This window comes from Anomaloglossus baeobatrachus, chromosome 11 (genome assembly GCF_048569485.1).
Source record: "Anomaloglossus baeobatrachus isolate aAnoBae1 chromosome 11, aAnoBae1.hap1, whole genome shotgun sequence".
In the NCBI taxonomy this organism is placed as follows: domain Eukaryota; kingdom Metazoa; phylum Chordata; class Amphibia; order Anura; family Aromobatidae; genus Anomaloglossus; species Anomaloglossus baeobatrachus.
Window position 1 is genome coordinate 4,367,600 of NC_134363.1, and position 25,730 is coordinate 4,393,329.

Here is a 25,730-nt window from a genome sequence, read left to right on the forward strand (position 1 = left end):
ATCCAAAAAGACAACTGCGCAAAAGTACTTTAACCAGACAAGGACTTCATCAGCCGGCTCAGGATGTGAGTCAGGCAATAAATCTACAGCTACAAGACTCAGAAGAGATTCCAGACAATGACTATGACACAGATAACGACTCCCCACTAGAGGGCAGCAGCACGCAGCACTTCAATAATGGAGGGGCTGTAGAGACTATAACTAATACGTCACGGACGGCTGGTCAACCTAGGACGCAGCCAGGTATTGGTGAGAACACTTTTTCTTGTCCTATATCTAGTGTAACAACACCTGTAATGAGTCCAGTGGGCGCAGTTGGGGGTACAGTTCCCGGCAATGTAGGATGGGATCTTAATTCAGTAGTACAGCAATTAGTGTCAGGGGTTAAGGAGGCTTTGAGTCAGTCTAGCTTACCCATAACTTCTTCTCCTACTGCTGCATGGTGCGGGAATGGTCGCCGGACATCGGAGGTGGTAAGTCAGTCGTGTGCTGATCCAGAGACACAGGAGGACGCAGTAATTTCACAAGGGGTTACATTATCTGATGCAGCAAAAGGAGAATTATATGTATGTTTTGAGGGTCCTCTAGGAATTCATTTGAAACAGGAGGTTAGGGAGAAGATTTGGGCCGACGAATATGTGGAAATATTTTCATTATTGCCCTTAGAAAAATATAACTTGGATAGAGTAAGGTTTGATGAGAGGAAAAGAGAGAAACAAGAAAGACGGTATTGTCTCATCCCCCAAACATTTAGCAATTGGTTCCAGGCCTTTGCCATATTAGCAAGTGTAATAGGCCAAAAAACTCCTGAACATTGCTCTGCCTTATTTTGTTACATGAATTCTATCGGGGAGGCGCACCGTGTGTATGGAGGTTTAGCATGGCTGCGCTATGATGAGCAGTTTCGCCAACGAAAGGCTGGTCGCCAAGGGATTCGTTGGGATCACAAAGATATTAGTTTATGGATGCGTCTCATGACAGCGCCACGTGGGGTTAATCAGCCCTTTCAGGGCTATGTCGGCAGATCATCAGCAATCGGATTGTTGGCAGCAAACAGAAAAGGTTGCTGCTGGCAGTTCAATGATAGCCAGTGCAGATTCGGAAACACATGCAGGTACAGACATGAATGCACCTTCTGTAGTGGAAAGCATAGCCTATCAAAATGCTTTACACGAAATAAAACCCCAACAGCAGAGATTAACCAAAAAGGGGGAAACCCTAATTAGACTCGGGGAGATGGTGGGCTATCTAAGCAGGTACCCAGATAGAAAAGCAGCACAATTGCTGGGGGAGGGTTTCTCAGAAGGTTTTAAGATCCCATCTACTTCAGGCCCATTAACCTGTTCTCGTAACCTTGCTTCAGCTTATACATATTCTCACATTGTCTCCACAAAACTAAACAAAGAAATTGACCAGGGCCGCATGGCAGGCCCATTCCCCAAAATGCCAATAGAAAACTTAAGGGTCTCTCCATTGGGGGTGGTCCCAAAGAAGGAACCCAATAAGTTTAGGCTGATCCATCATCTGTCCTTCCCTCATGGAAGCTCAGTTAATGATGGAATCGATCAGGAACTTTGCACAGTCTCGTATACTTCATTTGATACAGCGATTGCATGGGTTCAGAAGTACGGCAGAGGAGCTTTAATGGCAAAAACAGACATTGAAGCTGCCTTTAGACTCTTACCAGTCCATCCAGAAAGCTTCCATCTCTTGGGTTGTCAGTGGCAGGTTTTATGTAGACTTGTGTTTCCCCATGGGCTGCTCCATCTCATGCTCCTTGTGTGAATCATTTAGCACATTTTTGGAGTGGGTAGTAAAGAAGGAAGCCGGCGTGCGTTCTGTCCTGCATTATCTAGATGATTTCCTATGTATTGGTCCACCAAAGTCATTTGTTTGTGCTTCATTATTGGCAGCGATTCAGTCGGTTTTTAAGTGTTTCGGAGTACCGTTAGCATCAGATAAAACAGAAGGCCCGTCTACACTTATCAAGTTTTTAGGAATTTTGATTGACAGTGAGACAATGGAGTGCAGATTACCGGATGACAAGGTCAGTGATCTGCTGGAGGCAGTCAGAGAAGCTAGATCTCACCGTAAGATCAGATTAAAGGATCTACAATCGCTGTTAGGAAAAATGAACTTTGCGTGTCGCATTATTCCAATGGGTAGAGTTTTTTGTAGGCGCCTAGCTGCAGCTACCTCAGGCATAACCTTTCCACATCACTTTGTGCGGCTGGCTAGAACATTAAAGGACGATCTGGCGGTATGGGAACAGTTCTTAATGGAGTTTAATGGGAGGTCATTGTGGATCAGACCACCGGTTTCAAATTTTGATCTAGACATCCACACTGATGCAGCGGGGTCAACTGGTTTTGGTGCATATTGTTCTGGACAGTGGTGTGCAGATAGGTGGCCAGAGAGTTGGAGAAACAATGGGTTAACACGAAACTTAGTACTCCTTGAATTGTTCCCCATAGTGGTTGCTTGTGAAATTTGGTGCAATATTTTCCGAAACCGAAAAGTGAGATTTCATTGTGATAACTTGGGAGTTGTAGAAGTCATCAACAAACAATCAGCTTCTTCCCTGCCTGTTGTTACGTTGCTGCGTCATCTAGTGCTGCGCTGCTTAAAGTCACATTGTCAGATTACAGCTGTGCATGTCCCCGGTGTTTGCAATTCTGTGGCTGATGCTCTGTCTCGTTTTCAGTGGGACAGATTCCGTTCGTTAGCCCCGATGGCAGAGGTACAAGGCAAGAAGTGTCCGGATTTTCTGTGGTCACTGCCAGTGACACCGCATACGCTCTGATAGAACGGTCTGTGGGTGTAAGCACATGGCAGAGGTACCAGTCAGCATGGAGGGAATGGGAAGACTTGTGTGCTCTAGTGGCACATGATGCCAGTGTACATGACAATGTTTCCTTGTTGTTATTTTACATTAGCAGGGCCTTTGTGGATGGTACTTCATTGTCCAGTATTGATAGTAAAATGTCTGGATTAGCTTTTTGGTTTAAGTTGCACGACTTCACTGATTACACAAAGCATTTTTTAGTTAAGCAGGCTCTAAAGGGTTACAGGAAAAGTTGTAAGAAGACCAGAGATAAACGGCGTCCGATTTCTTTCCAGTTATTGCAGCAGATACTGAGTGTACTAGGCCGAGTCTGGAGCAGTCCCTTTGAAGTGTTACTCTTTAGTTGTGCATTCACACTGGCCTTTTTTGGTGCTTTTAGAATCAGCGAGTTGGTGGCGAGTAGCTCCACCAGAAGTGGGGGTCTACAAGACGAGGACGTGCATCAGTACACAGACAGAGGGGGTCTACAAGCTGAGGACGTGCATCAGTACACAGACAGAGGGGGTCTACAAGCCGAGGACATGCATCAGTACACAGACAGAGGGGGTCTACAAGCCGAGGACGTGCATCAGTACACAGACAGATTGGAATGTTTTCTGGCAAAGTCAAAAACTGATCAACAGGGTAGAGGAAAATGGATCCCATTGTTTCCTTTAAGCGGTTCCAGGGCCTGCCCGGTCATCTGTTTTAGAAACTATGTCTTAAGAAGGCCAAATATCCAAAGTTCATTACTAATTCATGAGGATTGTAAGTCATTGTCACAATTTCAATTCACAGCAGTTCTTAAAAAATGCCTGACAATATTGGGAGAGTCTCCAAACGCATCCACTTCACACTCATTTAGGATAGGAGCAGCCACAGAAGCTGCTAGATGGGGCTTAGGGCCTGACATAGTTAAAAAAATCGGGAGATGGGAATCGAGCAGATTTAAGAGCTACATTAGATTACATTTATTATAAATGGCGTACATGTATATATATGGGTACATTTATTATAAATGGCGTACATGTATATATATGGGTACATTTATTATAAATGGCGTACATGTATATATATGGGTACATTTATTATAAATGGCGTACATGTATATATATGTGTACATTTTGGCAATCTTATAGTAGTTGTGTCTTCATTTAGACAATTGTGTGATAATTGTGTTTTTTGTTTTAGCTGAACAGCAATGCCTGGTTTGGATCATGGGACATTCATTTGTTTTTTGGGGGGCCTTACGTGCAGCAGTCAGGCCTAATGGTAAACAGTTGGGGTTGCCCAGTTCCTTGGCACGGGTGACATGGATAGGAAAGAGGGGAATGCAGTGGCATCAGCTGTTAAAAGAAATCCAGTATCATGTGGAGTTCTACCGCCCCCCGGACGTCTTACTTATCCATTTAGGTGGTAATGATTTAGCAATAAGAACATCAAGACATTTAGTTAGGAACATAAAGCTCGATATGTTGAATTTATGGAGGTCTTACCCAGAAACAGTGGTGGTCTGGTCGGATATAGTAGCTAGACAAATGTGGAGAACAGCGCGATCAGTGGCTCGCATCAATAATACAAGGATAAAGGTTAATTAAAAAATAACAAAATTTGTGTTGGAAAATGGAGGGGTGGCCATACGTCACCAGATGCTTGAAAATACAAAGGAACATTTTTGGAGAGATGATAAGGTACATCTTAATGACATTGGCATTGATATATGGATGTTGGGAATACAAGAAGGAGTAGAACGAGCCATTGAGTTGTGGAGGAACTCACTCTTGTAAGGTGTCACAAGAGCGAGTCTTGGCGGGATGTGGTTGTTTAAACCCCCTCTTTGTTGGTTGGAGAATTATGTTTTTAATGGGGTCCCTGGGCCAGAGCTCAGCGGACAGTGGAATATGGGTCCCTGGGGAGGAGCTCAGTGGACAGTGGAATATATGGGTCCCTGGGGAGGAGCTCAGCGGACACAAGGAAAATGATCAAGGGGTATACCCAGATTCCCCCTTGAGCTAGGTGTACACGGCGGAGGGGGGATATGGGGCTGGGATTTATAACAACCACATCTCTGGGCCGATAATCTTGTTTTTTCTTGTTGATGTTTTTTCTTATAAAAAATAAAGGGCTGCTGTGGCCAAAATTTTAATCCATGTCACGCAGTGTGTGGTGTCTTATTTATTAGGTTACCAGGAGCGCAATTCACTAGTCCATCAGTCAAGCAGAGTGAAGGCAGATAGCCGTAACGTACATGACTGAGGCAGTGATAGATCCAGGAAAGGGTTAAGGAGTAAGGGATGGGGGTTTTACCTAAGGAATGCGGTGGGGGGGGGTGAGTGAGCAGGAGGAGAGACGGGGGCAGGGGCCATATAAGAGATAGGTCCCATGTTAAGGTGTCATTCCTTTGTCCTGGACTCAAAGACTGAACCAGCAGTTGTCCCACCCACCCTCCCTATAATAAAGGAAAATGTATCAATATCAGGACTTTGCAACACTGTCAATATCTAACAATGTTTTGGTATTCGTACCGTTAATGATTGTTGTACGTATACCCTCTTTCACTTGTAAAGCGCCATGGAATAAATGGCGCTATAATAATAAATAATAATAATAATAATAATAAAGTATTCAACATCATCGGTATTTTATCAACATTATTAGTATTGTATCAATTGTTATCAGTAATGTATCCAAATTGACAATGTCATATCAACATATTAATATTGTATTAACTTTTTAATATTGTATGTTACAGCAGCATTTGGCGGCGGGATGTGGTTGTTTAAACCCCCTCTTTGTTGGTTGGAGAATTATGTTTTTAATGGGGTCCCTGGGCCAGAGCTCAGCGGACAGTGGAATATGGGTCCCTGGGGAGGAGCTCAGTGGACAGTGGAATAGATGGTCCCTGGGGAGGAGCTCAGCGGACACAAGGAAAATGATCAAGGGGTATACCCAGATTCCCCCCTTGAGCTAGGTGTACACGGCGGAGGGGGGATATGGGGCTGGGATTTATAACAACCACATCTCTGGGCCGATAATCTTGTTTTTTCTTGTTGATGTTTTTTCTTATAAAAAATAAAGGGCTGCTGTGGCCAAAATTTTAATCCATGTCACGCAGTGTGTGGTGTCTTATTTATTAGGTTACCAGGAGCGCAATTCACTAGTCCATCAGTCATGTATACTGGGTGTAATCCTCAGTATCTGTATTATTCTGTATATATACACTGCACAGTACCACTTCTCCTGTCCTGTATACTGGGTGTAATCCTCAGTATCTATATTATTCTGTATATATACACTGCACAGTACCACTCCTCCTGTCCTGTATACTGGGTGTAATCCTCAGTATCTGTATTATTCTGTATATATACACTGCACAGTACCACTTCTCCTGTCCTGTATACTGGGTGTAATCCTCAGTGTCTGTATTATTCTGTATATATACACTGCACAGTACCACTCCTCCTGTCATGTATACTGGGTGTAATCCTCAGTATCTGTATTATTCTGTATATATACACTGCACAGTACCACTTCTCCTGTCCTGTATACTGGGTGTAATCCTCAGTATCTGTATTATTCTGTATATATACACTGCACAGTACCACTTCTCCTGTCCTGTATACTGGGTGTAATCCTCAGTATCTGTATTATTCTGTATATATACACTGCACAGTGCCACTTCTCCTGTCCTGTATACTGGGTGTAATCCTCAGTATCTGTATTATTCTGTATATATACACACTGCACAGTGCCACTTCTCCTGTCCTGTATACTGGGTGTAATCCTCAGTATCTGTGTTATTCTGTATATATACACTGCACAGTGCCACTTCTCCTGTCCTGTATACTGGGTGTAATCCTCAGTACCTGTATTATTCTGTATATATACACTGCACAGTACCTCTTCTCCTGTCCTGTATACTGGGTGTAATCCTCAGTGTCTGTATTATTCTGTATATATACGCTGCACAGTACCGCTTCTCCTGTCCTGTATACTGGGTGTAATCCTCAGTATCTGTATTATTCTGTATATATACACTGCACAGTACCACTTCTCCTGTCCTGTATACTGGGTGTAATCCTCAGTGTCTGTATTATTCTGTATATACACACTGCACAGTACCACTTCTCCTGTCCTGTATACTGGGTGTAATCCTCAGTACCTGTATTATTCTGTATATATACACTGCACAGTGCCACTTCTCCTGTCCTGTATACTGGGTGTAATCCTCAGTACCTGTATTATTCTGTATATATACACTGCACAGTACCACTTCTCCTGTATACTGGGCACTGTGCAGTGTATATACAGGTCAGATATGTGGCGCACATTCCCGGCGGTGTTATCAGGTGATGGATATGGTTCCCCCTGTAATTGATGTTGTTGTCACCTCATTAGTGTGAGTCACTGTCGGTCTCGTGCTCGGTGGTTGATGCTGATATGGGATATCCGCGGCGGCTCGTGGTTGTTGTATCTGAGTCACCTCCACTTTTCTGGGATTCCGGTCACACACACAATATAGGTCACAGGGAAGGTAAATAATGTGTCGGTGACGCCGCGAGGAGGAGACGGAGGAAGGAAATCCCTGTGATCCCGCAATCTCCGGCTGTCGCTCATCCTGAGCTTTCTGATTCATGAATAAAATGGGAAAACGACAGTGAAGAGTGACATGAAGCCGCCACAGATTGGGGGGGGGGGGGGAAGCAGGCGGGGGCCATAGACGGGTGGGGGGCGCGGGGAAGCAGGCGGGGGCCATAGACGGGTGGGGGGCGGGGGAAGCAGGCGGGGGCCATAGACGGGTGGGGGGGGGGGAGCAGGCGGGGGCCATAGACGGGTGGGGGGGGGGGGGAGCAGGCGGGGGCCATAGACTGGTGGGGGGGTAGCAGGCGGGGGCCTACCGACAAATTATAGCAGGCGGGGGCCTACCGACAAATTACAAAGTAAATCGAACTGCGCGGAGACCATTCATATGATGACGGCATTATTCAATGGCAGCGCAACAGCAATCACTGAGCAATCGACATTCGGGATGGGGGAGGGGCGCATGCAGAAAAGGGTTTGGTCCCGCTGAGGCTACAGGAGACATGTGGAGGGATCCAGGTGGAGGAGGGGAGCCACATGCAGAAAACCGGGGGTCCCGTTGAGGCTGGTGGACACCACTGGAGGGGTGGGGCCATGGACTCTGGTTTCGGAGCATCTTTTGCGCGGTTCACGCTCGGCGGTTGGATGTGGGAGCGCGGCTGCTGGAGCCCAGAACAGCGGCCTGATGGCGCCCCCTGGAGGCGCAGAGAAGGTTCCTCGAATTATGGATCCACAAAATCTCATCAATAAAAATTTTATTACACAATAAGTTACAGATTTTCAGTCCTTCATCCTGAGCCGCCACCATCACCATGACCCCCGCCACCACCACCATGACCACCGCCGGCCACATCCAGCGATCCACACTCCTCAACGTCAGCCAGTCCCGCTGCGGCCTGGTCTCTGCACCACAGGACCTCAGCCAGCCCATCCAGCACCGGAGCGGCGTCTGCCAGCTCTGCCCGCCCATCGCCGAGCCGTGGTCCGGTGCTGCCCCTCACCCGCATGACCGGAAGCTGCCACGTCTGCTGGAAGTCCCTGACGTCCTGCTCCGTGACGTCCGTGTGCATGAACTGGTCCAGTCTGGGGGGTGCGGGGTTAAGGAATAAACCTGCGGCCCTGGTGGGATGGAGGGAGTACATAGGAAAGGATACTTGGTGCCGATCACCAGGCGCGCCGCGGTGTCTTCTTGGCTCAGTGTCCGGGAGATGAGCGCCGGCAAATCCTCAAAGGAGGAGCGGTCAGTGAAGGAGAAGAGGAAGAGGACGGCGTCAGCATTCTCCTTACAGGCCTGCGGAGACAGAACCAGATCACCCATCACCAGCCCGAGAACCGGAGCAGAGCCCCCACCACCCAACACCAGCCCGAGAACCGGAGCAGAGCCCCCACCACCCATCACCAGCCCGAGAACCGGAGCAGAGCCCCCACCACCCAACACCAGCCCGAAGAACCGGAGCAGAGCCCCCACCACCCATCACCAGCCCGAGAACCAGAGCAGAGCCGCCACCACCCAACACCAGCCCGAGAACCGGAGCAGAGCCCCCACCACCCAACACCAGCCCGAGGACCGGAGCAGAGCCCCCACCACCCAACACCAACCCGAGAACCGGAGCAGAGCCCCCACCACCCAACACCAGCCCGAGGACCGGAGCAGAGCCCCCACCACCCAACACCAGCCCGAGAACCGGAGCAGAGCCCCCACCACCCAACACCAGCCCGAGAACCGGAGCAGAGCCCCCACCACCCATCACCAGCCCGAGAACCGGAGCAGAGCCCCCACCACCCAACACCAGCCCGAGAACCGGAGCAGAGCCCCCACCACCCATCACCAGCCCGAGAACCGGAGCAGAGCCCCCACCACCCAACACCAGCCCGAGAACCGGAGCAGAGCCCCCCACCACCCAACACCAGCCCGAGAACCGGAGCAGAGCCCCCACCACCCATCACCAGCCCGAGAACCGGAGCAGAGCCCCCACCACCCAACACCAGCCCGAGAACCGGAGCAGAGCCCCCACCACCCATCACCAGCCCGAGAACCGGAGCAGAGCCCCCACCACCCATCACCAGCCCGAAGAACCGGAGCAGAGACAGAACCAGATCACCCAACACCAGCCCGAGAACCGGAGCCCAAACCCACCACCCCCGTCACCCTACACCAGCCCGAGGACCGGAGCCCATCCCCCCATCACCCAACACCAGCCCGAGAATCGGAGCCCAAACCCACCACCCCCCACCCCCGTCACCCTACACCAGCCCGAGGACCGGAGCCCATCCCCCCCATCACCCAACACCAGCCCGAGGAGCGGAGCCCAACCCCCAACACCAGCCCGACGAGCGGAGCCCAACCCCCCCCCCCCATTACCAGCCCAAGGAGCGCAGCCCAAGTAGCGGAGCCCAAACCCCCCCCCCCCCTCACCCTACACCAGCCCGAGGACCAGAGCCCATCCCCCTACACCAGCCCGAGGACCAGAGCCCAACCCCCAACACCCGCCCGAGGAGCGGAGCCCAACCCCCATCACCCTACACCTGCCTGAGGAGCGGAGCCCATTTCCCCCCCCCCCCCATCACCCGCCCGAGGAGCGGAGCCCAACCCCCAACACCCGCCCGAGGAGCGGAGCCCAACCCCCATCACCCAACACCCGCCCGAGGAGCGGAGCCCAACCCCCATCACCCAACACCCGCCCGAGGAGCGGAGCCCAACCCCCATCACCCAACACCAGCCCGAGGAGTGGAGCCCAACCCCTATCACCCAACACCCGCCCGAGGAGCAGAGCCCAACCCCCATCACCCGCCCGAGGAGCGGAGCCCAACCCCCATCACCCAACACCCGCCCGAGGAGCGGAGCCCAACCCCCATCACCCGCCCGAGGAGCGGAGCCCAACCCCCGTCATCCACCGTCACCTACGGGCAGAATGTGATCAAACTTCCTCAGCGCAGACTCCCCACAGTCCCAGAAGTGGAAGGCGAAGATGACCGGGGCGCTCGCTGCCTCGGGGACGGACCGGCCAGTACACACAGGACGTCTGGATGCCTGCGAGGAAGCGGGGAAAATCTGAACAAGCTGCAGTGTAAAGCATGGAGGAGGGACACAGCAATGCCCAGAGCCTCTGACAGGACAGAAGCACACTCCGCATTACTGAGCATGCATGTCCCGTCACCGGGGCGAGACCCCTCTTCTGCACCCCAAACCCCACACTAAAGGAATGTGGAAAACCAACTGCCCGACCCTCCCGACCATCAGCTGCTGTCATAGGGCCACTAACAGGGGCCACGACGGAGCATGAGACGCAGCCCCCGATCATCCCCTACACACAGGCCTCACCGGTGGTCTCATGGTGCACGGGGGTCCCCTCCAGTCCACACAGCTTTGCAATCAGGGACGTCTTCCCAACACCACTTTTCCCAGACACAAAAACTTTGTAGGCGGCAAAATCAGCAGGAAACTGCGGAGGAAGAACGGGGCGATCCAGAAGCCCTGCGCGAAACCGGGAAGAACGGGGTCACCGGAAGAACAGGGGTCCAGAGGCGCAATATCACACACACACCAGCAGGGGGCGGTGCAGGGATAATACAGGAGTGTAATATCACACACACACCAGCAGGGGGCGGTGCAGGGATAATACAGGAGTGTAATATCACACACACACCAGCAGGGGGCGGTGCAGGGATAATACAGGGGGTGTAATATCACACACACACACACCAGCAGGGGGCGGTGCAGGGACAATACAGGGGGTGTAATATCACACACACATCAGCAGGGGGCGGTGCAGGGATAATACAGGGGTGTAATATCACACACACACCAGCAGGGGGCGGTGCAGGGACAATACAGGGGGTGTAATATCACACACACACACCAGCAGGGGGCGGTGCAGGGACAATACAGGGGTGTAATATCACACACACACCAGCAGGGGGCGGTGCAGGGACAATACAGGGGTGTAATATCACACACACACCAGCAGGGGGCGGTGCAGGGACAATACAGGGGTGTAATATCACACACACACCAGCAGGGGGCGGTGCAGGGATAATAGAGGGGTGTAATATCACACACACACCAGCAGGGGGCGGTGCAGGGACAATACAGGGGGTGTAATATCACACACACACCAGCAGGGGGCGGTACAGGGACAATACAGGGGTGTAATATCACACACACACCAGCAGGGGGCGGTGCAGGGACAATAGAGGGGTGTAATATCACACACACACCAGCAGGGGGCGGTGCAGGGACAATAGAGGGGTGTAATATCACACACACCAGCAGGGGGCGGTGCAGGGACAATACAGGGGTGTAATATCACACACACACCAGCAGGGGGCGGTGCAGGGACAATACAGGGGTGTAATATCACACACACACCAGCAGGGGGCGGTGCAGGGATAATACAGGAGTGTAATATCACACACACACCAGCAGGGGGCGGTGCAGGGATAATACAGGAGTGTAATATCACACACACACCAGCAGGGGGCGGTGCAGGGATAATACAGGGGTGTAATATCACACACACACCAGCAGGGGGCGGTGCAGGGACAATACAGGGGTGTAATATCACACACACACCAGCAGGGGGCGGTGCAGGGACAATACAGGGGGTGTAATATCACACACACACCAGCAGGGGGCGGTGCAGGGACAATACAGGGGTGTAATATCACACACACACCAGCAGGGGGCGGTGCAGGGACAATACAGGGGGTGTAATATCACACACACACCAGCAGGGGGCGGTGCAGGGATAATACAGGGGTGTAATATCACACACACACCAGCAGGGGGCGGTGCAGGGACAATACAGGGGTGTAATATCACACACACACCAGCAGGGGGCGGTGCAGGGATAATACAGGGGTGTAATATCACACACACACCAGCAGGGGGCGGTGCAGGGATAATACAGGGGTGTAATATCACACACACACCAGCAGGGGGCGGTGCAGGGATAATACAGGGGTGTAATATCACACACACACACCAGCAGGGGGCGGTGCAGGGACAATACAGGGGTGTAATATCACACACACACCAGCAGGGGGCGGTGCAGGGATAATACAGGGGTGTAATATCACACACACCAGCAGGGGGCGGTGCAGGGATAATACAGGGGTGTAATATCACACACACACCAGCAGGGGGCGGTGCAGGGACAATACAGGGGGTGTAATATCACACACACACACCAGCAGAGGGCGGTGCAGGGACAATACAGGGGTGTAATATCACACACACACCAGCAGGGGGCGGTGCAGGGATAATACAGGGGTGTAATATCACACACACACCAGCAGGGGGCGGTGCAGGGATAATACAGGGGTGTAATATCACACACACCAGCAGGGGGCGGTGCAGGGATAATACAGGGGTGTAATATCACACACACCAGCAGGGGGCGGTGCAGGGATAATACAGGGGTGTAATATCACACACACACACACACACACACCAGCAGGGGGCGGTGCAGGGATAATACAGGGGTGTAATATCACACACACACCAGCAGGGGGCGGTGCAGGGATAATACAGGGGTGTAATATCACACACACACACACACACACACACACACCAGCAGGGGGCGGTGCAGGGATAATACAGTGGTGTAATATCACACACACACCAGCAGGGGGCGGTGCAGGGATAATACAGGGGTGTAATATCACACACACACACACACCAGCAGGGGGCGGTGCAGGGATAATACAGGGGTGTAATATCACACACACACACACACCAGCAGGGGGCGGTGCAGGGATAATACAGGGGTGTAATATCACACACACACACACACACACACCAGCAGGGGGCGGTGCAGGGATAATACAGGGGTGTAATATCACACACACACCAGCAGGGGGCGGTGCAGGGATAATACAGGGGTGTAATATCACACACACACCAGCAGGGGGCGGTGCAGGGATAATACAGGGGTGTAATATCACACACACACCAGCAGGGGGCGGTGCAGGGATAATACAGGGGTGTAATATCACACACACACCAGCAGGGGGCGGTGCAGGGATAATACAGGGGTGTAATATCACACACACACCAGCAGGGGGCGGTGCAGGGATAATACAGGGGTGTAATATCACACACACCAGCAGGGGGCGGTGCAGGGACAATACAGGGGTGTAATATCACACACACCAGCAGGGGGCGGTGCAGGGATAATACAGGGGTGTAATATCACACACACACACACACCAGCAGGGGGCGGTGCAGGGATAATACAGGGGTGTAATATCACACACACCAGCAGGGGGCGGTGCAGGGATAATACAGGGGTGTAATATCACACACACACCAGCAGGGGGCGGTGCGGGGATAATACAGGGGTGTAATATCACACACACACCAGCAGGGGGCGGTGCAGGGATAATACAGGAGTGTAATCTCACACACACACCAGCAGGGGGCGGTGCGGGGACAATACAGGGGTGTAATATCACACACACACCAGCAGGGGGCGGTGCAGGGACAATACAGGGGTGTAATATCACACACACCCCAGCAGGGGGCGATGCAGGGACAATACAGGGGTGTAATATCACACACACACCAGCAGGGGGCGGTGCAGGGATAATACAGGGGTGTAATATCACACACACCAGCAGGGGGCGGTGCAGGGATAATACAGGGGTGTAATATCACACACACACCAGCAGGGGGCGGTGCAGGGACAATACAGGGGTGTAATATCACACACACACCAGCAGGGGGCGATGCAGGGACAATACAGGGGTGTAATATCACACACACACCAGCAGGGGGCGGTGCAGGGACAATACAGGGGTGTAATATCACACACACCCCAGCAGGGGGCGGTGCAGGGACAATACATGGGTGTAATATCACACACACCCCAGCAGGGGGCGGTGCAGGGACAATACAGGGGTGTAATATCACACACACCCCAGCAGGGGGCGGTGCAGGGACAATACATGGGTGTAATATCACACACACACCAGCAGGGGGCGGTGCAGGGACAATACAGGGGTGTAATATCACACACACACCAGCAGGGGGCGGTGCAGGGACAATACAGGGGTGTAATATCACACACACACCAGCAGGGGGCGGTGCGGGGATAATACAGGGGTGTAATATCACACACACACCAGCAGGGGGCGGTGCGGGGATAATACAGGGGTGTAATATCACACACACACCAGCAGGGGGCGGTGCGGGGATAATACAGGGGTGTAATATCACACACACACACCAGCAGGGGGCGGTGCAGGGATAATACAGGGGTGTAATATCACACACACACCAGCAGGGGGCGGTGCAGGGATAATACAGGGGTGTAATATCACACACACACACCAGCAGGGGGCGGTGCAGGGACAATACAGGGGTGTAATATCACACACACACCAGCAGGGGGCGGTGCAGGGATAATACAGGGGTGTAATATCACACACACACCAGCAGGGGGCGGTGCAGGGATAATACAGGGGTGTAATATCACACACACACCAGCAGGGGGCGGTGCAGGGACAATACAGGGGTGTAATATCACACACACCAGCAGGGGGCGGTGCGGGGATAATACAGGGGTGTAATATCACACACACCCCAGCAGGGGGCGGTGCGGGGACAATACAGGGGTGTAATATCACACACACCCCAGCAGGGGGCGGTGCAGGGACAATACAGGGGTGTAATATCACACACACACCAGCAGGGGGCGGTGCAGGGACAATACAGGGGTGTAATATCACACACGCACCAGCAGGGGGCGGTGCAGGGATAATACAGGGGTGTAATATCACACACGCACCAGCAGGGGGCGGTGCAGGGATAATACAGGGGTGTAATATCACACACGCACCAGCAGGGGGCGGTGCAGGGACAATACAGGGGTGTAATATCACACACACACCAGCAGGGGGCGGTGCAGGGACAATACAGGGGTGTAATATCACACACACACCAGCAGGGGGCGGTGCAGGGACAATACAGGGGTGTAATATCACACACACACCAGCAGGGGGCGGTGCAGGGACAATACAGGGGTGTAATATCACACACACACCAGCAGGGGGCGGTGCAGGGACAATACAGGGGTGTAATATCACACACACACCAGCAGGGGGCGGTGCAGGGACAATACAGGGGTGTAATATCACACACACACCAGCAGGGGGCGGTGCAGGGACAATACAGGGGGTGTAATATCACACACACACCAGCAGGGGGCGGTGCAGGGACAATACAGGGGGTGTAATATCACACACACACCAGCAGGGGGCGGTGCAGGGACAATACAGGGGTGTAATATCACACACACATCAGCAGGGGGCGGTGCAGGGACAATACAGGGGTGTAATATCACACACACACCAGCAGGGGGCGGTGCAGGGACAATACAGGGGTGTAATATCACACACACACCAGCAGGGGGCGGTGCAGGGATAATACAGGGGTGTAATATCACACACACCAGCAGGGGGCGGTGCAGGGATAATACAGGGGTGTAATATCACACACACACCAGCAGGGGGCGGTGCAGGGACAATACAGGGGGTGTAATATCACACACACACACCAGCAGGGGGCGGTGCAGGGATAATACAGGGGTGTAATATCACACACACACCAGCAGGGGGCGGTGCAGGGATAATACAGGGGTGTAATATCACACACACCAGCAGGGGGCGGTGCAGGGATAATACAGGGGTGTAATATCACACACACCAGCAGGGGGCGGTGCAGGGATAATACAGGGGTGTAATATCACACACACCAGCAGGGGGCGGTGCAGGGATAATACAGGGGTGTAATATCACACACACACCAGCAGGGGGCGGTGCAGGGATAATACAGGGGTGTAATATCACACACACACACACACACACACACACACACAGCAGGGGGCGGTGCAGGGATAATACAGTGGTGTAATATCACACACACACACCAGCAGGGGGCGGTGCAGGGATAATACAGGGGTGTAATATCACACACACACACACACACCAGCAGGGGGCGGTGCAGGGATAATACAGGGGTGTAATATCACACACACACACACACACACACCAGCAGGGGGCGGTGCAGGGATAATACAGGGGTGTAATATCACACACACACCAGCAGGGGGCGGTGCAGGGATAATACAGGGGTGTAATATCACACACACACCAGCAGGGGGCGGTGCAGGGATAATACAGGGGTGTAATATCACACACACACCAGCAGGGGGCGGTGCAGGGATAATACAGGGGTGTAATATCACACACACACCAGCAGGGGGCGGTGCAGGGATAATACAGGGGTGTAATATCACACACACACCAGCAGGGGGCGGTGCAGGGATAATACAGGGGTGTAATATCACACACACACCAGCAGGGGGCGGTGCAGGGATAATACAGGGGTGTAATATCACACACACCAGCAGGGGGCGGTGCAGGGACAATACAGGGGTGTAATATCACACACACCAGCAGGGGGCGGTGCAGGGATAATACAGGGGTGTAATATCACACACACACACACACCAGCAGGGGGCGGTGCAGGGATAATACAGGGGTGTAATATCACACACACACACACACACACCAGCAGGGGGCGGTGCAGGGATAATACAGGGGTGTAATATCACACACACACCAGCAGGGGGCGGTGCAGGGATAATACAGGGGTGTAATATCACACACACACCAGCAGGGGGCGGTGCAGGGATAATACAGGGGTGTAATATCACACACACACCAGCAGGGGGCGGTGCAGGGATAATACAGGGGTGTAATATCACACACACACCAGCAGGGGGCGGTGCAGGGATAATACAGGGGTGTAATATCACACACACACCAGCAGGGGGCGGTGCAGGGATAATACAGGGGTGTAATATCACACACACCAGCAGGGGGCGGTGCAGGGATAATACAGGGGTGTAATATCACACACACACACACACCAGCAGGAGGCGGTGCAGGGATAATACAGGGGTGTAATATCACACACACCAGCAGGGGGCGGTGCAGGGATAATACAGGGGTGTAATATCACACACACACCAGCAGGGGGCGGTGCGGGGATAATACAGGGGTGTAATATCACACACACACCAGCAGGGGGCGGTGCAGGGATAATACAGGAGTGTAATCTCACACACACACCAGCAGGGGGCGGTGCGGGGACAATACAGGGGTGTAATATCACACACACACCAGCAGGGGGCGGTGCAGGGACAATACAGGGGTGTAATATCACACACACCCCAGCAGGGGGCGGTGCGGGGACAATACAGGGGTGTAATATCACACACACACCAGCAGGGGGCGGTGCAGGGATAATACAGGGGTGTAATATCACACACACACCAGCAGGGGGCGGTGCAGGGATAATACAGGGGTGTAATATCACACACACCCCAGCAGGGGGCGGTGCAGGGACAATACAGGGGTGTAATATCACACACACCCCAGCAGGGGGCGGTGCAGGGACAATACAGGGGTGTAATATCACACACACCCCAGCAGGGGGCGGTGCAGGGACAATACAGGGGTGTAATATCACACACACCCCAGCAGGGGGCGGTGCAGGGACAATACAGGGGTGTAATATCACACACACACCAGCAGGGGGCGGTGCAGGGATAATACAGGGGTGTAATATCACACACGCACCAGCAGGGGGCGGTGCAGGGATAATACAGGGGTGTAATATCACACACACACCAGCAGGGACAATACAGGGGTGTAATATCACACACACACACCAGCAGGGGGCGGTGCAGGGACAATACAGGGGTGTAATATCACACACACACACCAGCAGGGGGCGGTGCAGGGACAATACAGGGGTGTAATATCACACACACACCAGCAGGGGGCGGTGCAGGGATAATACAGGGGTGTAATATCACACACACACCAGCAGGGGGCGGTGCGGGGATAATACAGGGGTGTAATATCACACACACCAGCAGGGGGCGGTGCAGGGATAATACAGGGGTGTAATATCACACACACACCAGCAGGGGGCGGTGCAGGGACAATACAGGGGTGTAATATCACACACACACCAGCAGGGGGCGGTGCAGGGACAATACAGGGGTGTAATATCACACACACACCAGCAGGGGGCGGTGCAGGGATAATACAGGGGTGTAATATCACACACACCAGCAGGGGGCGGTGCAGGGATAATACAGGGGTGTAATATCACACACACACCAGCAGGGGGCGGTGCAGGGACAATACAGGGGTGTAATATCACACACACCAGCAGGGGGCGGTGCAGGGATAATACAGGGGTGTAATATCACACACACACCAGCAGGGGGCGGTGCAGGGACAATACAGGGGTGTAATATCACACACGCACCAGCAGGGGGCGGTGCAGGGACAATACAGGAGTGTAATATCACACACACACCAGCAGGGGGCGGTGCAGGGATAATACAGGGGTGTAATATCACACACACACCAGCAGGGGGCGGTGCAGGGATAATACAGGGGTGTAATATCACACACACACCAGCAGGGGGCGGTGCAGGGACAATACAGGGGTGTAATATCACACACACACCAGCAGGGGGCGGTGCAGGGACAATACAGGGGGTGTAATATCACACACACACCAGCAGGGGGCGGTGCAGGGATAATACAGGGGTGTAATATCACACACACACCAGCAGGGGGCGGTGCAGGGACAATACAGGGGTGTAATATCACACACACACCAGCAGGGGGCGGTGCAGGGACAATACAGGGGGTGTAATATCACACACACACCAGCAGGGGGCGGTGCAGGGATAATACAGGGGTGTAATATCACACACACACCAGCAGGGGGCGGTGCAGGGACAATACAGGGGTGTAATATCACACACACACCAGCAGGGGGCGGTGCAGGGACAATACAGGGGTGTAATATCACACACACCAGCAGGGGGCGGTGCAGGGACAATACAGGGGTGTAATATCACACACACACCAGCAGGGGGCGGTGCAGGGATAATACAGGAGTGTAATATCACACACACACCAGCAGGGGGCGGTGCAGGGATAATACAGGAGTGTAATATCACACACACACCAGCAGGGGGCGGTGCAGGGATAATACAGGGGTGTAATATCACACACACACCAGCAGGGGGCGGTGCAGGGACAATACAGGGGTGTAATATCACACACACACCAGCAGGGGGCGGTGCAGGGACAATACAGGGGGTGTAATATCACACACACACCAGCAGGGGCGGTGCAGGGATAATACAGGGGTGTAATATCACACACACACCAGCAGGGGGCGGTGCAGGGACAATACAGGGGTGTAATATCACACACACACCAGCAGGGGGCGGTGCAGGGACAATACAGGGGGTGTAATATCACACACACACCAGCAGGGGGCGGTGCAGGGATAATACAGGGGTGTAATATCACACACACACCAGCAGGGGGCGGTGCAGGGACAATACAGGGGTGTAATATCACACACACACCAGCAGGGGGCGGTGCAGGGATAATACAGGGGTGTAATATCACACACACACCAGCAGGGGGCGGTGCGGGGATAATACAGGGGGTGTAATATCACACACACACCAGCAGGGGGCGGTGCGGGGACAATACAGGGGTGTAATATCACACACACACCAGCAGGGGGCGGTGCAGGGATAATACAGGGGTGTAATATCACACACACACCAGCAGGGGGCGGTGCAGGGATAATACAGGGGTGTAATATCACACACACCAGCAGGGGGCGGTGCAGGGATAATACAGGGGTGTAATATCACACACACACCAGCAGGGGGCGGTGCAGGGACAATACAGGGGTGTAATATCACACACACACCAGCAGGGGGCGGTGCAGGGATAATACAGGGGTGTAATATCACACACACCAGCAGGGGGCGGTGCAGGGATAATACAGGGGTGTAATATCACACACACACCAGCAGGGGGCGGTGCAGGGACAATACAGGGGGTGTAATATCACACACACACACCAGCAGAGGGCGGTGCAGGGACAATACAGGGGTGTAATATCACACACACACCAGCAGGGGGCGGTGCAGGGATAATACAGGGGTGTAATATCACACACACACCAGCAGGGGGCGGTGCAGGGATAATACAGGGGTGTAATATCACACACACCAGCAGGGGGCGGTGCAGGGATAATACAGGGGTGTAATATCACACACACCAGCAGGGGGCGGTGCAGGGATAATACAGGGGTGTAATATCACACACACACACACACACACCAGCAGGGGGCGGTGCAGGGATAATACAGGGGTGTAATATCACACACACACCAGCAGGGGGCGGTGCAGGGATAATACAGGGGTGTAATATCACACACACACACACACACACACACACACACACACACACCAGCAGGGGGCGGTGCAGGGATAATACAGTGGTGTAATATCACACACACACCAGCAGGGGGCGGTGCAGGGATAATACAGGGGTGTAATATCACACACACACACACACCAGCAGGGGGCGGTGCAGGGATAATACAGGGGTGTAATATCACACACACACACACACACACACACCAGCAGGGGGCGGTGCAGGGATAATACAGGGGTGTAATATCACACACACACCAGCAGGGGGCGGTGCAGGGATAATACAGGGGTGTAATATCACACACACACCAGCAGGGGGCGGTGCAGGGATAATACAGGGGTGTAATATCACACACACACCAGCAGGGGGCGGTGCAGGGATAATACAGGGGTGTAATATCACACACACACCAGCAGGGGGCGGTGCAGGGATAATACAGGGGTGTAATATCACACACACACCAGCAGGGGGCGGTGCAGGGATAATACAGGGGTGTAATATCACACACACCAGCAGGGGGCGGTGCAGGGACAATACAGGGGTGTAATATCACACACACCAGCAGGGGGCGGTGCAGGGATAATACAGGGGTGTAATATCACACACACACACACACCAGCAGGGGGCGGTGCAGGGATAATACAGGGGTGTAATATCACACACACCAGCAGGGGGCGGTGCAGGGATAATACAGGGGTGTAATATCACACACACACCAGCAGGGGGCGGTGCGGGGATAATACAGGGGTGTAATATCACACACACACCAGCAGGGGGCGGTGCAGGGATAATACAGGAGTGTAATCTCACACACACACCAGCAGGGGGCGGTGCGGGGACAATACAGGGGTGTAATATCACACACACCCCAGCAGGGGGCGGTGCAGGGACAATACAGGGGTGTAATATCACACACACACCAGCAGGGGGCGGTGCAGGGACAATACAGGGGTGTAATATCACACACACCCCAGCAGGGGGCGGTGCAGGGACAATACAGGGGTGTAATATCACACACACACCAGCAGGGGGCGGTGCAGGGATAATACAGGGGTGTAATATCACACACACACCAGCAGGGGGCGGTGCAGGGACAATACAGGGGTGTAATATCACACACACACACCAGCAGGGGGCGGTGCAGGGACAATACAGGGGTGTAATATCACACACACACCAGCAGGGGGCGGTGCAGGGATAATACAGGGGTGTAATATCACACACACACCAGCAGGGGGCGGTGCGGGGATAATACAGGGGTGTAATATCACACACACCAGCAGGGGGCGGTGCAGGGATAATACAGGGGTGTAATATCACACACACACCAGCAGGGGGCGGTGCGGGGATAATACAGGGGTGTAATATCACACACACACCAGCAGGGGGCGGTGCAGGGATAATACAGGAGTGTAATCTCACACACACACCAGCAGGGGGCGGTGCGGGGACAATACAGGGGTGTAATATCACACACACACCAGCAGGGGGCGGTGCAGGGACAATACAGGGGTGTAATATCACACACACCCCAGCAGGGGGCGGTGCAGGGACAATACAGGGGTGTAATATCACACACACACCAGCAGGGGGCGGTGCAGGGATAATACAGGGGTGTAATATCACACACACACCAGCAGGGGGCGGTGCAGGGACAATACAGGGGTGTAATATCACACACACACACCAGCAGGGGGCGGTGCAGGGACAATACAGGGGTGTAATATCACACACACACCAGCAGGGGGCGGTGCAGGGATAATACAGGGGTGTAATATCACACACACACCAGCAGGGGGCGGTGCGGGGATAATACAGGGGTGTAATATCACACACACCAGCAGGGGGCGGTGCAGGGATAATACAGGGGTGTAATATCACACACACACCAGCAGGGGGCGGTGCAGGGATAATACAGGGGTGTAATATCACACACACCAGCAGGGGGCGGTGCGGGGATAATACAGGGGTGTAATATCACACACACCCCAGCAGAGGGCGGTGCAGGGACAATACAGGGGTGTAATATCACACACACCAGCAGGGGGCGGTGCAGGGACAATACAGGGGTGTAATATCACACACACACCAGCAGGGGGCGGTGCAGGGACAATACAGGGGTGTAATATCACACACACACCAGCAGGGGGCGGTGCAGGGACAATACAGGGGTGTAATATCACACACACACCAGCAGGGGGCGGTGCAGGGACAATACAGGGGTGTAATATCACACACACACCAGCAGGGGGCGGTGCAGGGATAATACAGGGGTGTAATATCACACACACCAGCAGGGGGCGGTGCAGGGACAATACAGGGGTGTAATATCACACACACACCAGCAGGGGGCGGTGCAGGGATAATACAGGGGTGTAATATCACACACACCAGCAGGGGGCGGTGCAGGGACAATACAGGGGTGTAATATCACACACACACCAGCAGGGGGCGGTGCAGGGATAATACAGGGGTGTAATATCACACACACACCAGCAGGGGGCGGTGCAGGGACAATACAGGGGTGTAATATCACACACACCAGCAGGGGGCGGTGCAGGGATAATACAGGGGTGTAATATCACACACACACCAGCAGGGGGCGGTGCAGGGACAATACAGGGGTGTAATATCACACACACACCAGCAGGGGGCGGTGCAGGGATAATACAGGGGTGTAATATCACACACACACCAGCAGGGGGCGGTGCAGGGACAATACAGGGGTGTAATATCACACACACACCAGCAGGGGGCGGTGCAGGGACAATACAGGGGTGTAATATCACACACACACCAGCAGGGGGCGGTGCAGGGACAATACAGGGGTGTAATATCACACACACACCAGCAGGGGGCGGTGCGGGGACAATACAGGGGTGTAATATCACACACACACCAGCAGGGGGCGGTGCAGGGACAATACAGGGGTGTAATATCACACACACACCAGCAGGGGGCGGTGCAGGGACAATACAGGGGTGTAATATCACACACACACCAGCAGGGGGCGGTGCAGGGACAATACAGGGGTGTAATATCACACACACACCAGCAGGGGGCGGTGCAGGGACAATACAGGGGTGTAATATCACACACACACCAGCAGGGGGCGGTGCAGGGACAATACAGGGGGTGTAATATCACACACACCCCAGCAGGGGGCGGTGCAGGGATAATACAGGGGTGTAATATCACACACGCACCAGCAGGGGGCGGTGCAGGGACAATACAGGGGTGTAATATCACACACACACCAGCAGGGGGCGGTGCAGGGACAATACAGGAGTGTAATATCACACACACACCAGCAGGGGGCGGTGCAGGGACAATACAGGGGGTGTAATATCACACACACACCAGCAGGGGGCGGTGCAGGGATAATACAGGGGTGTAATATCACACACACACCAGCAGGGGGCGGTGCAGGGACAATACAGGAGTGTAATATCACACACACCCCAGCAGGGGGCGGTGCAGGGACAATACAGGGGTGTAATATCACACACACCCCAGCAGGGGGCGGTGCAGGGACAATACAGGGGTGTAATATCACACACACACCAGCAGGGGGCGGTGCAGGGATAATACAGGGGTGTAATATCACACACACACCAGCAGGGGGCGGTGCAGGGACAATACAGGAGTGTAATATCACACACACCCCAGCAGGGGCGGTGCAGGGACAATACAGGAGTGTAATATCACACACACACCAGCAGGGGGCGGTGCAGGGACAATACAGGAGTGTAATATCACACACACACCAGCAGGGGGCGGTGCAGGGACAATACAGGGGTGTAATATCACACACACCCCAGCGGGCGCTGTCAGTTACCGTACGTTCGCCGCTTTCTCTTCCGCAGGACACAGGTGAGATAGTCGCGTCCTCCCGGTGACTGCAGCCAGTCCGGTGTGATCAGACTCCCGGGTCTGCGGGCGGGATTCCGGTCATTCTACCGGTCACACACCCGGAACTCGGCCGTACACAATGGATCTGCGCAGCCGCGTAGCGTCAGGAGCTAGGACTGGAGCAGATCACGTGGGCAGGAGACCTGACAGTCACGTGATACACTCCGCCTATTTAAATACCCGCTCAGCGTGTGTGCAGGTCACGTGTGTGACGTGCGTGTGTCAGATTTCCTCGGGGACGGGCACGCTAACGCTCTTATCACCTGATAGATGCCTGACTGTACCGGCTTCTTGCCGGTGTATTTTCTGTCACGTGACAGGGGGGTGTGGGAAATGCAGCCGGAACTTTCCAGAAGGGGGCGCGCGCATCACACAGCGGGGGTCTCCGCCCGTCATGTAGGGTCGTATGTGTGTGCCCTCCGCCCTGCACAGAGCATGCGCAGTATACTCCTCTGTCCCCGGCGCTGCTGTCACTGCCGCGTCCACAGTGCAGTGAATATTCATGAGCAGACTGAGCGGCCCATAGGAGGGTGACGTCACCCGATCACATCAGCGTGTGAATACTGACGTCAGACGTACTGATGACACGGAGGCGTAAGGATCGGGGGAAGAAGCAGCCCATACAGTCTAGCCTCTACCCCTACCAGGAGCCGCACTATGTGATCACCGCCACCAGGGGGCGTCCTGCCCGAGCACTGCCCGTCACTGGGATAGGAAACATGAGAAAGCGTCACCTGTACAGCCCCATCATCCCTCCAGACTCCTCCACCTCTCCCCCTACCAACCTCCTCTGTCCCTCCTGGCTCCAGCCTCCTCTCCTCCATTCCCCCACTCCCTCCAGCCTCCTCTCCTCCACCCCCCCCCACTCCCCCCAGCCTCCTCTCCTCCACCCCCCCCACTCCCTCCAGCCTCCTCTCCTCCACCCCCCCCCACTCCCTCAGCCTCTCTCCTCCACCCCCCAGCCTCCTCTCCTCCACCCCCCCACTCCCTCCAGCCTCCTCTCCTCCACCCCCCCCACTCCCTCCAGCCTCCTCTCCTCCACCCCCCCCAGCCTCCTCTCCTCCACGCCCCCCAC

At 53.9% G+C, this 25,730-nt stretch overlaps 1 protein-coding gene across 1 annotated transcript; it reads right to left on the reverse strand.

Annotated features, from left to right (window-relative positions):
• Positions 1–8,143: 8,143 nt before the first annotated feature.
• CPLANE2 (ciliogenesis and planar polarity effector complex subunit 2) lies at positions 8,144–25,479 on the reverse strand. The gene is given in 7 exon segments (XM_075328536.1): positions 8,144–8,488; positions 8,560–8,696; positions 10,311–10,400; positions 10,402–10,436; positions 10,728–10,880; positions 24,582–24,699; positions 25,441–25,479. Coding segments are annotated over 7 exon segments (867 nt in total). The 3' UTR covers positions 8,144–8,193.
• Between the last annotated feature and the right edge of the window lie 251 nt (positions 25,480–25,730).